The 13,360-nt window shown below is 39.1% G+C and overlaps 1 protein-coding gene across 1 annotated transcript; it reads right to left on the bottom strand.

Moving 5' to 3' along the window:
* Positions 1 to 5,370: 5,370 nt before the first annotated feature.
* LOC131317935 (3-oxoacyl-[acyl-carrier-protein] synthase I, chloroplastic-like) lies at positions 5,371 to 12,086 on the bottom strand. The gene is made up of 8 exons (XM_058347638.1): positions 11,753 to 12,086; positions 8,482 to 8,840; positions 7,743 to 8,174; positions 6,602 to 6,775; positions 6,380 to 6,493; positions 6,051 to 6,152; positions 5,893 to 5,959; positions 5,371 to 5,638 (listed from the first exon to the last, which is right to left on the bottom strand). Exons 1-8 carry the CDS (start codon positions 11,922 to 11,924, stop codon positions 5,571 to 5,573), a joined length of 1,488 nt encoding a protein of 495 aa, XP_058203621.1. The 5' UTR covers positions 11,925 to 12,086; the 3' UTR covers positions 5,371 to 5,570.
* Between the last annotated feature and the right edge of the window lie 1,274 nt (positions 12,087 to 13,360).

Genomic DNA, 13,360 nt, shown 5'->3' with positions numbered 1-13,360 from the left:
GCATGTTGTTCTTCTGCAGTTTTGATGCTATTTTCTGGGCCAAAAGGCCTATATTTGAGGTTGTCTTGTGTGTGAAAGGGGCTGTTGTTGCTGCTTGTGTGAAACTGTTGTTGTTGTTGTTGCTGCTGCTGCTGGTAACTTAATGTGCAAGTGCAATGAGTGTGTGCAGCAGCAGGTGTGGTTTTGGGCAGTTTTCAGCTAGTTTGGCAGGTTTAGTTTGTGTTTTTGGGGCATTTTTTACGGTTTGAATGCTACTCTGAGTTTTCTGGCTATGATGCTTAAAAATCTGAGCCAAAAGTCCTATATTTGAGGCTGCCTATGTGTGAAAAGGGCTGTGTCACATGTGTAGCAGGTTTTACTTTCAGTTTTCTGCTGCTGCTATGTGAAACTGATGTTGCTGCTGCTGCTGTAGTGCTGTGAGTGTGTGCAGCAGTAGGTGTGTGCAGCAGCAGGTGTGTGCAAGTGCAATGAGTGTGTGCAGCAGCAGGTGTGTCCAAGATCATTCCACCATTCTCTTGTCATGTGGAGTTCAGTTTGAGGCATTCCGAAGTTCAAGCATTCGGAGGCATTTGTCCATGTTGGTTCAAATGAATGTTTTTGGAGCTTTTGATTTGATTTCAAGGTTATTTTGGTTTTCTGCTAGAGTTTCAGTAGGTGTGAGCTTCAATTGTAACAACTTCTAGTGCCCTACTGCCCTTTTGGAGCTTTTGATTTGTTTTCGAGGCTTTGAAGGCCCTTGAAGTCATGTAACTCTCAAGTGGCTTACTTGGTTTTGTTAATGTGTCGCAGTTCTAGTACATTCCAATTAAGACCATTTGTAATGTTATTTTTTTAATTGTTAAATTTTACGTCATTTTGCATTTGATTGATCAGGGTCTAGGGACACCATTATCATTCTTATTGAATGGGTGGAATTGGAACAAAAATAACATTTATATTTGAAAGTCACATTCTCATCATTTTTATTATTCTTAGTGTGGAATTGGAACAAAAATTGGAAGTCACATTCAAATAGACAAGAATAACATCTATATTCAAAGTTTCAAACGGAGCGTAACAACCAACCAAGCTTCCATAGGACCATAGCCATTATCATCCGTATCCTGGGACTATTTCTCAATGATCAACCTATACACGACATTATCATCATCCATCATTGAAGGAATTCATTTAAAACGGCACGATTTAAAACGGCACACTCCGACACGATTAAGTAAACAGGTCGGCACGTCTTGACTCGATTGAAAATGGCACGACAAGACATGATTTAAGAAAACGGGCCAGCACGGCCCGACACGATTTAAGAAAAAGGGCCGGCACGACACAACACGACACGACACGATTTAAAAAAATGGGCCGGCACGACACGACACGATTGGCAAGCGGGCCGGCACGACACGACACGATTTAAGAAAATGGGCCGGCACGACACGACACGATTGGCAAGCGGGCCGGGACGACACGATACGATTTAAGAAAACGGGCCGGCACGGCACGGCACGATTGACAAACAGCACGGCACGGCACGACACGATTTTAGCAAAATACTGTAAATGGGCCGGCACGGCACGGCACGAAGCACGATTAGCACGGAGTTAAACGTTGACACCTCTAAATCTGATTTTGATATTGGACCTTCTATCTTTGAGATTTGAGGGGAGTCTTTGTGGGTCTTTTAGGCTGACTCTTGAACACCGTTGGGGGGATGGCTGCCATAGCTTTGTGGAACATGTAATCGAAGCTTCTAGTACTACTATTTTATACGGTATATACCTTAAACATTCTGGGGTACTTTGTGTATAATCTGTGGGTGTGAGTTTGTGGCTGCCATGATTTTGAATGCAACCTCAAACGTAATCTAAGTGCGTGCGCCCCACAGTGTGTGCATCCGGTATGAGTAGTGTGATTGAGCCCCAGATTTTATTTTGGAATGGAGATAATATTTAGTGGGGGAATATCATGTGAGATAAAGCGGAGGAAGTTGAGGAACCTAGCTCTTTTGCTTCTGTGTGAAAAGTTGAGTGGGAGTTGTGAGTATTTCAAGGGAGTTGCGATGTGAGCACTAAGATGCAGAAGGGTTTCTTGCCAATTGGTTTTCCTGGAGAGCCCTGAAATTGACAGGGGAATTTCTTCTTTTCCTCTCTTGTTTCATTTGAAAAGTTGGCTCGTTGATGTGCTACAGTAGTTAGCTGGTTTAGTTGTGGTTCACTCATTATTGATAGCGGTTTTATTGATAGCGGTTGGAGGTTGTTTGCTTGATGTGCTTCAGTAGTTGGCATTCGCTGCATGCAGAGTATTGTGCAGTCCTTAATTAGTGCTGGTTTAGTTGTGGTTCATTTACGGTTCATTCATTGATGTTGAGGTTTTCACAGCGATCTTTCGTTGAATCTGTTCTCGGTTATGCGTATATGGAATGACTTTGGTAATGTCATTGTAAATGTCGATACTTTTGCAATCTCTAGTCTCCTATCCGTAAGGGGCACGCGCGTCCGTCTATACTGAAGTTGTTTGTGACTTCATTTAGTATCACTATTGCCTATCCTTGGGGGATGTCCCTTGGATTTTATTCTCTCTACTGGTGTGCATGTTGTCTTAAGTGCTGCGGTCTATTCATGTTCTTATCACTAGGAAGGTGCTCTTGAATTTTTTTGTCAACGGAAAAGAAATTTTATTAATGTAATAAAAGAATACATGCGATAAGGCTTGAGTTAATATCATCACCACGCAAGACTGCAAGAGTAACATCCCAACTATGTTGACACCCCACCTTGCGACAATCATATGCTACTCGGCCCGAAGCTACAAGGTTGATAAGAAATCAACCAAAATAGCCGAAACTCAAAATGAAATGAGATAATGTACAAGGTACCCCTAGATTCTGATTCAGTTCCAAGGCTCCTGTATGAAACACAATCCCAATTGATCCTATGTAGGTGGATCAATGCTTTAATCCGTCATCTTGAGACTTTGCACCTTCCTTTTTTTAATGCATCCCCTAGGAAGGTGCTCTCTTGATTATGCTCTTAGTGTGGTGGATTCTATGATGCTGTTCATGAATGTGTGTTTGGAAATGGTTCGGTGCAACTAGACCTGTCAATGGATCCGATCTGATCCGAATCTAACCCAAAAAATCTGTGCAACTATGGGTTGCTCTATGATGCTATTCTCAAATCAATATCAAGGAGGATTCATGCCATCCAAGTCCCTAATTGATCCAAGTCTGGATTAATGTAGAAGCAGAGGTTGCTATGTTTTTGTTTCAATGTATTCCACTTTATGTCATTTTGCCGTTTGTTTCTCTTCCCTATTCGCAGATGGGAGGGAAACATCCGATAGTGCTCCATTCTAGCACCATGAAGCCATTTGGCCTTGGTTTTCAATTTTTTGTTTCTTTATTTTCTTTTCTTTTCCTTTTGGGATATGCCCTTTGTAGACTATTTATTTGGTTCTCTCTTTTTTCTTTTTCAAGCTGTATTTTTACCCAAAACAAAAATTAGTTCGATCCAATTTAAAGACGTTGTGGGCCCATCTTATTAGATTTATAAAAACAATTGGAACGGTTCATATTTGGATCTTGCAAAGCAGCATGCTCATACTTCAGTTTTTTTTTTTTTAAACGGTGAAGAAGAAAATTTTATTAAGAGGAGAGAAGAGTACAAAAACATAGCAAGCAAAAGACGGGCATCACAACGCTTGGGATACACGCTCATACTTTAGTAGCTATTGCTAGGCTGAAAGTACAATTGTAGAAGACAATGTAAGGGGAAACTTTGCAGGATTTATTTTGGCTCTGTTTGTTTCGATGTAAAATATTTTTTCAGAAAACAAACTTTAAATTTTTATTTTTGGTGTTCGGTTGGCATATGAGTAATTCTTCGCGGCCAAAAGTAATTCTACGTAGCCAAAAGTAATTTTTCGCGGCTAAGTGTAATTCAACGCGGCCAAGAGTAATTCTACGCGGCTAAGTGTAATTTTTAGCGGCCAAGAGTAATTAAACGCGGCCAAGTGTAATTCTACGCGGCCAAGAGTAATTCTTTGCGGCCAAGTGTAATTCAACGCGGCCAAATGTAATTTAACATGGCGAAGAGAAATTCTACGGGCCAAGAGTAATACTTCGCGGCCAAAAGTAATTATTTGCTGCCATGAGTGAAAAATATGTTTCAAAACAATTGTTTTCCCTCAAACTGAGTACTTGATGTTTAAAGGAAGCCTTGTGAAGGGATGAAGGAATTGGAGAGAGAGAGAGAGAGAGAGAGAGAGAGAGAGAGAGAGAGAGAGAGAGAGATCACGTGGAATGAAGAAATGAGAAGTGGTCGTGGAATCACTAGAATGGGAGAACGAATGCCTGAACACCATTGTCAAATAACTTACCGAGTTTTCTATGGTAAATCATTTTACCGCCCAAGGGTGTAAAAGATTTTCCCCAAAAAATTATTTTCTGGCAATTTCAACGATCAAATACTGGAAAATATGTAAAATATTTTATGTCCAAACAAACGGAGCCTTTGTCTTCAACGAATGTAAACTATTTCTATAGTTATATCAAAATAACTTTCTGAAAAGATGGACATTTTAACAAAATCTAAAATAGGAATGGTTTTGTTCATGGCTGTGGCATCGAAATATGCTTTACGATGACCGAAACTGGATGATTACAAACAAAATCAAAACTTGGAAAATAGTACAAAAGAGCTGTTGTTACTCATAGTATTTTTGGTAAATAGTATTCCACTATATGCAGATGCTGCTCTCTCTCTCTCTCTCTCTCTCTCTCTCTCTCTCTCTCAACATTTTTGGAATAGGATTTGAGATTGACGTAGGAAATGACGTCTTGGATTTGCTTTTTGAATGAAAAGTTCGTAGTATAGCCTACAGATTTTGTGGGTGGATTCCTATGTAAGTGCTATTGGCCTTTATGAAATGATATGATTGCGATTGATCAGTTAAAACGAAGGGTACAGAGAAATTAAGCCAATTTAGAGGAATTAGGTGGGAAGAACACTTTATGCCTAGCAAAACAAGAGGCACTTAATCATGTCTCTCCAACATTAGGGGTAGTGTTGTGTGGAGCTTTTCACATAAAAAGAGCTAGTCCAAGAAGATTACAAGTTTTTGAGAGAAAAGAACATAGCCCACTTCTCGGATACAGATCTAGACACATTCGTCTCACATGAAGTGGGTCCCACAACATGCATTTGAGTTTGAGTACGGTAAACGTTGCCTGTGGATTAATCGTATCCGCTCAAAAGATTTTCGTGGACTGTTTCTCTGTTGTTGTGATCACAGATTTCTTTCAAACTTTCGAAAGATTTGCTAAAAAGCTAATTGGTGATTGCAAACGATAAAAAAAGAAAGAATAATCTAGCCATCTAGGAACAGGAAAGACAGTTCTATTCGTTGGGAGATGAATCAGGTCTCATCAAATAGTGTATGGGTCTGAAAAGCAAATGGCGAAGCCGTGATACTCGAATTTTCTGTAGTCATGCTTTGGACAAATAAAATGATAGCAAAAATCAAATCTTTTCAAAAGGGAAAATGTGAGGAGAGAGGCAACTTCGATTAAGCTTCATCTAGGGTTTGAATGGAGCGAAAACAACCACCCCATTATGCCCACCAAAGCCAAATGAGTTGGAGATAGCTGCACGAATAGGCAAATTCGATTAGTGAATGTTGAAGTGTTATTTCTTCGCTAAGCAATGTTGGAATATGTGGAATTTCGATAAAAAAATGTTCAAATGTTGGATTAGTATAAGTTGCGAAAGATATATTATTTTCATTGCCAACAAAGCAAAAACATGTAAGAAAAGAACTTAAAGTTTCTTGGTTCTTAACCATTAAGCATTATGCTACTGTGGTTTCATAATTTCCGGAAAGAGGGACTAAAACACGTACCAACATGAACTTCATGTTCTTTCTTCACGTTTGGAACAGTATCGATTGTGACATCAGACTCCAAGTTCTGCAAAATTAGAGAACCATAAGGACATGAAGTGCATAGTAAAATTTAGCATAATTGGAGAAATTGGAGTAATGGGCTTTTGGTGCAATACACATTGGTTAAGGGTTGGATGTAGCCAGCCAGTGTTGATTGCTTTTATGGTTGCAATGGCTTCCAATCCACCTGCAGCTCCAAGCGCATGCCCGGTCATAGACTGGAAACAACAAAACGAGGAAAGCAAACTAGTCAGCCATAGCTTTCTAGCATCTGTATGGTTAAGTTCGTCATTCTCATACGTTAACAAAGATTCCAACCCATAAGTTCATCATTCAATCACTGTGGCTAGGTAAGTATGCTTGCAAACAATGCAGAATAACAAAATGATATTTTCAAAGTGCAGTTTTCCAACACGTGTATGAGAATTGAATTTAGGTTTCTCACCTTGGTCCCATTCATTTTCATCTCAGATGTGTTCTTAAAGACCATCTTGATGGCATTAATCTCTGCCAAATCCCCAGCGGGAGTTGACGTTGCGTGAGCATTCACATAGTTCACCTGTGAGTTACGGAGTTCATAATGTTTGTATCAAAATCAATAATGTGTGACATTGCACTGTGAAATATGTGTCCGGAGTGCCAAGTTATTTTACTGCGGCGCTTTTACCTCCTCAGGGGAAACTCCAGCTTCTTCCAAAGCCATTGTTATACAAGATGAAACTCCGAGGCCATCTTTCCGAGGATCAGTCATGTGATAAGCATCACATGTGACGGCACCTCCCAAGTACTCTGCAATTATATTGGCTCCCCTTTTCGTTGCGTGCTCTAAGCTCTCCATTATCTTTTTCCAAGCAAAATAAATACTTGTAAGCATTTGAGATGCAATGTCACTAAAGATGATGTATCATAACCTCTAAGGCAGCGTTACGTTCACCAGAATGAAGACTGTTCCTTTGAACTGCCCATTTTATTGTTTGGTTTGCTAAAAATGTGGTTGAATATAACACAAATACTTGTAAGCATTTGAGATGCAATGTCACTAAAGAAGATGTATCATAACCTCTAAAGCAGCGTTACGTTCACCAGAATGAAGACTGTTCCTTTGAACTGCCCATTTTATCGTTTGGTTTGCTAAAAATGTGGTTGAATATAACACAAATGGAATCATCATTGACCAATCCAGGTGAATGGTTATACTCTGTTAAATGCATTCAACTAATTTCCATCTCAAGGACACAGGGATACACAGAAATATTCAAATTTCTTACTATATTATGTTTCTTTTATTTTCTTGGATAACTAAAGTGTACATAGTGCACTGGGCAATTTCATTCCTAATGAGTTCCATACACTGTTCACGATAAATGTTGAATGACAAAATGTGCTTGCTAGTTGAATGTCCAACTAATAGAGTAGGATCCCCGTATCCTCATCCAATTGTCGAGTGTTCAGTATAAGTATTAGGACACCATAGTCGTATGACTCATACCATTAGGTGGCCAAGTAGTGAATTCTTTTCGTTCCCAAAATCATTCCAACGAACCAAACACTACTTAGGCCACAATCCGTGTAAACAAAACATAATTACCCCCTTTCGATGTTGCAAAACGGTAAAATAAAAAAAATAATAATGGAGAATCCTGGTGAGAAATGGTTATGAAGAGAAGATGTGAATTTTTATTGGTCTAGTTTTGTTTTTCACTTGTATCTCACCAAAAAATGGTAAGATTCGACGAGAAACCTCAATCCTTATTTTTCCCCCCATCCAACGGAACACTTAGAATCAAATTACAGAGTCTGATGATTACCAGCACGCCAGCGCCTTCTCCAAGGACAAAGCCATCACGATCTTTATCCCATGGTCTTGAAGCTTTGTGGGGTTCGCTGTTCCTCTGAGACAAGGCCCGGCAAGCAATAAATCCACCAACCCCAACACCGTTGACCGGAGCCTCCGTCCCACCAGCTACAATGATATCAGCTTCACCTCTTCTAATGTGGCTTGCAGCTGCGAAGAAGCAGTAGTTTGCCGTTGCACAAGCTGTTGAAATGGAGTAATTGGGTCCCATTAAGCCGGTATCTATAGCTAACAATGCTGAACCCATGTTGGTGATGGTATAAGGAATAAGAAATGGAGAGATCTTTCTATATCCGCTTTCGATAAGTGCCTCGACTCCAGAGCTGAATGCCGTCAAGCCTCCCATGCCTGATCCCACAAGAACTCCTATTTTTGTTTTGTCCATCTGCAACACAGAGGTGAGAAACTTAGGCAGTGCTTGGTTAACCTGAATGAAGTTGGAATGGAATGACCATTCCCTTAGAATACCCATTTCAAATGTTTGGTTCGCTAAAAAATGATAGAAGGTGCATTTGAAAAGGGATCATCATTTAACATTCTAGGTGAATGACTATTCCATTGGAAGGCCAAGGAATCACCATCCCATTCCTTCTCGAAATCATTTCAGTGAACCAAACACTACCTTTAGTATCTGAACTTGTTATAGTTGAATGGCATTATGTGAAGTATTTGGATTGGGGAATGGGATTTACAGTTTCAAGGACTTCCGGACCAAGCTTGGCATCAACAAGAGCTTTCTTGCCAGCGACCAAGCAGTACCTCCATGCGTCATCAAGTCGGCGATCATTCTTTCCATCGATGTAGCCTTCGCAGGAGAAATTGTGAATCTGACCAGCAAATCGAACAGAGAATGATGACGCATCAAACCTGTCAATAGGGGTGACACCACTCTCTCCCTCAAGAAGTTTATTGTAAAATGTATCAATGTCATTGCCGAAAACTGAAACGACACCCATTCCAGTTATGACAATCCTTTTCTTTGGATCCGTTTCTCGTTTGGGAGCCGAAACAGTAGGAGATGACATGGCCTTGATTCTTCTGAACTTCGAGCCTGAGAGTGAAAGTTGTATTTGAATTATAACATCTCATCTCGAACTATAGAAGTTTACAAGAAGTTTTGAATCTCTCATTTTAAGCTTAATTGCCTCACAAGAAGGGTGTGTAAATACTTTACTAGATGCATTATCAGAGATTGACATTCTAAAACCTACAGGTACTTTCAATTAAGATCAGCAGTAAAGTTGCACCGATGCAGAGGGCGAGTTATTTATTGTGTTGAATCATTCTAAAAGTGGGCAAGAAAACGGGAAACGATTGCACTATTCTCAGAGGTGGAGTGGTACGGTACATGACACTCGGTTCATAAAACAATTACACTATCTATTCTAATATCTATTCTAATATATAAAGGGAGAGCACCTCTTTGGTGTCTCCCTTTTGATGTCATGTATTTTTCTTTTCCACAAGTGCCCTCTTAAAAAAAGAAAGCCAATGCAAAAGTACTGTAACTGTAAGGATATATTTGACATTTTAACATAAAAAAAACTGCCGAAAACTTCCTCTGCCACGTTTCTTTGTTCTTCTCCCCTCAACTGCCACGTTTGGATGAAAACTTGGCAAAACCTGCGAAAGCACAGAGGTTTCTTCGCTTTCCTTTCCTTTTGAAAAGCGAATGCGCAGAGGTTTCTTCACTTTACCCTACTCTTCCATACTCTCTCCTACTTTTCTTAACTCTCACCATTTTTAAAATGGCGTGGGACAAAGGTGGACAAGGTCTGCCATTCAAAGGGGCTATATTCCACAAGCAGCCAAAAGGTTTTTTTACTATTTAATCTTTAGCCTTTAGTATTTCTACTTTCTTTTTTCTATTTTATTGGTGAGAGTAAAACTGAAGGCAGTGTAGAACATACCCAACATTTACGTGACCAAGGACATGGATGGCCATGTTTGGAAATTAAGGGATAGAAAGTGACATAATCAATTTTTTTTTTAAATGAATCCTTTCCAGATTGGAGAAAATAGTACATGAATAGGTTGGTTTAGTAAATTTTTAACCCATTATCCTCTATTGTGTAGTCTACATGTTTTGAAGTAATTTACCAGAGGCCGGAGCACACGCAATTCGTGTGCAAATCAAATTTTCACGTGGCTTCCATACTTGCAACTTCTGTGAATTTGTCTTCTACTCAGGTACCATAATGGCATTTCAATTCCTTTTTTAATATTTTTTGGTTTCCATATTTACACTATACTAGAGGCCGGGGCACACGTGATGCGTGTGCAAGTCGGATTTTCACAACATTTGTGAAAATTTGATCAAACAATAAGTGAGAAGTATTTTTACAAAAATGTTGTGAAAATCCGACTTGCACACGCATCGCGTGTGCCCTGACCTCTAGTTCTTATAATCGCCACAAATTTCGTGGCCTGAATATAAACTGTAGAAGTTCTATTTTCATACCTCATAAGGAGATTGGTTCTGGGAGTGCTCAATTTTTAATTACAGTGTACTAACAGACATCTTAAACTTTCGAGTATCTTTAATACTGGGTGCTACAAATCTCATATCAAGAGAGTCCTCTCCCAACTATTTGTTCTGCAGAGTAACAAAGAGGTAGAGTCTGACTGCCAATTTAGCTTTGTTCTGTAGAGTAACAACGAGTTACAAGTGCATGGGGAAGGCTCTAAGAAACTCCAGACTCACAACTGATAAACACAGGAATGTTGGATGAAAAGTAACAAAGAACTTGATGCAGACTGCTACCTTGCCACTTCTTGTAACAGTTTTATCGATTCCTCGAGTGGCAAAGCAATAGTGAAGGCCCTGATCTTGTTGGATGAGTTTCGAAACGCCCATGATCAATAAGCCCAACAAGCAAGACTCACGCCTGTCGAAATGCCCGTGATCGATACGCCCAACAACCAAGACTCACGTCTATGCCGTGACCTAAGGCACTCTTTGAGCTACTCTCATTCGTCCGGGCCTCAAGTTAGAAATTTTACCCTTGTTTAAACAACATATGTTTTGGCAATTATTTGAAGGAAATAAATTTCTTTTAGCCAAGGTTTTGCCCAACATGGCTTTTCCTTTCTAGTTTCAGATTTGAGGTTGACTCATACATGTCATTTTCTTTTTAATTTCACATAGTTGCTTTAATTTAGGCTTGATTAACAAGTAATAGCTTTCTCTAACTTATTTTCTAGTAGGATTAGCTTTCTCACTACTATACTTATACGACAAGAATATGAGTACATGCAAAGGGGTACATATTGCTTTGAGACCCGTCTCGGGTTTCCAAAAGATGATTGGAGTTGCTCATTGTGTCCAATCCAATAATGGTAAGGGTGTTTTTGAAACATCTAATTTTGCTCCTGAACTGATCATCTTCTTGGGTCCCGAGATGGATCCCATAGCAATGGGTACGCGGGGTATGAACCCTTTTGTATGTTCTCTCATAGCAAAGCTGATAGAATAACGATCTTACCCTTAAGACTGTTCAGTGGATTGGTAAAAAACATGTTCTTCTGGAGAAAGTATTTTATGTTTCTTTTTACCTATCATTTCGAAAATCCCAAGATTCAACAAAATTATAGAATGGTTGTGATTGTGAACGCAATCGCGTTCTAAAGTTGTGTCAAGCATGGATTTTTTTTTTTTTTTTTTGTATCGACTATAAATTTCTATTAATACTCGACAAAAGGTATATCGAGATAGAAATCCAAGCCAGGGGCATGGATATTGTTGGGCTTATGAGTTGTGGAACGATGTGGTCAACTACACAGTTAGAAAACCACAAAAAAAAACCCTGTGTCTTTCGTTCTTTATTTCTTTTCTTGATTGTTCTTCGTGTGTTGTCTAGTTGTTGGTTTGGCTGATTCCACAACAGATATAGCATTCAAGTACATCAATATAGCATTCAAGTACATCAAAACTTCAAAGTCAAAGGATGATCAAACTAGAACCTGAAGTTGAAAGGAACCCATTTGGCTTACACCCAGCTGAACCCACTTGCTTGTTTTCCACCGCTCTAATCCCATTGAATTGCAACACAGAAACTCCATTGCTGCATGATGATTCTTTGTTCTTGAACACCAAACCAGCAGAACAACCAGTACCACCAGCAATGGCTGCCATCTCTCTCTCTCTGTAAAAACAAGTCTGATTTGAAAGACAGATATGAAGAGAGAGAGAGAGAGAGAGAGAGAGAGAGAAGGAATGGAAGCTATCAAACAGTTGGTATTCGTTAAAAAATGAACTTTTTGGTTGTAGATTCCGCCCAACTATTTTAGTGTCATTTGTTTGAGATCAAAGGCTTTAAATTATAACTGTTATATAAACAAGTACTTGATGAAGTCAATGGGGGAGAGACCCAAAGGTTGCTCTTGTAATGCTTAACTGCTTTTGCGGTAGTTACTAACTGTGTCTTGCGTGTCTGTTTTTTTCTTCTAAAACATGGCAGTTAACAACTAAAGGAGTCCAACATCTTTCCACATACTTGAATCCCAAATCTTTCATTTGGGAGTGGAGGGATATTATCGAATCGACCAAGAACTGCATCTTTTTGTGTGTTTTTTATAGACTTGAACATCAAATCTCTCATTTGAAAGTCGATGAATACTACCAGATGGACTAAGAGCCACATTATTTTGCGTTATGGGCCCACTCAAATTTTTGTGAATAATCGGAACGGTTCATATTCAGATCTTACAAAGCACCACGCTTAGACTTTTGTGGTAGATATTAAATTGCTATGCCTCTTTTTGTCTTCAACGAATATAAACTATTTATATAGCTACACCAAATTAACTTTGTTTAAAAAATGGATTTTTTTACTCCGTATTAGATTTAAAATATGAATGGTTCTGATCAATTGTGGCATCGAAATATGCCTACGATGGCCCAAACTGGCCTCGGAATATGCCTACGAAGGCCCAAACCGGCACCTGTCATTTGATTTCATTTTGTAAGAAGATTTGTAAATTGAAAAACATATATATGCCACATTTTGTACGGCGAAACCGTACATATGCATCAGCGACAAATTCAGAATTTTGGTACAAAGGAGCTACTATTACTCTTAGTACTAGTGATTTTGGCTCTCCACATTTAGCCATTGGCACTTCACATTTAGCTATTGACACTCCATTTTTTTTGTCTTTAACCTATGTACAATTATCAAATTACCCTTTATTATATTAGTGTTCATCCACTTTCTCACACATAGAAGAGTATTGTTGTGATTTTAAATTAGAAAAAGACAAAAAGTGGAGTGCCAAAATCAATTTGGATTGTGATTTTGGCACTCCAAAAATTGATGGAGGGGCTCCAAAACTGAACTGTGTTGATACACAAAACGACATCGTTTTGGAGTCCTCCATCAATTTTTGGAGTGCTAAAATCAATTTTCATCGTAAATATTATCCCCAATGGGAGATGCCAATTTCTACGTGGACATTTTAATAGTAAAAATTGACACCAAAATTCAATCCAACCTAGCAGCCTTCTTTGATGCCAAATACACGTGGATTTGAAGACAAACCTTTTCATGCCAACTCTGATAGCCACTCTCC

Source organism: Rhododendron vialii, chromosome 2a (genome assembly GCF_030253575.1).
Source record: "Rhododendron vialii isolate Sample 1 chromosome 2a, ASM3025357v1".
Classification (NCBI taxonomy): domain Eukaryota; kingdom Viridiplantae; phylum Streptophyta; class Magnoliopsida; order Ericales; family Ericaceae; genus Rhododendron; species Rhododendron vialii.
This window is presented reverse-complemented; position numbering and strand designations above follow the sequence as displayed.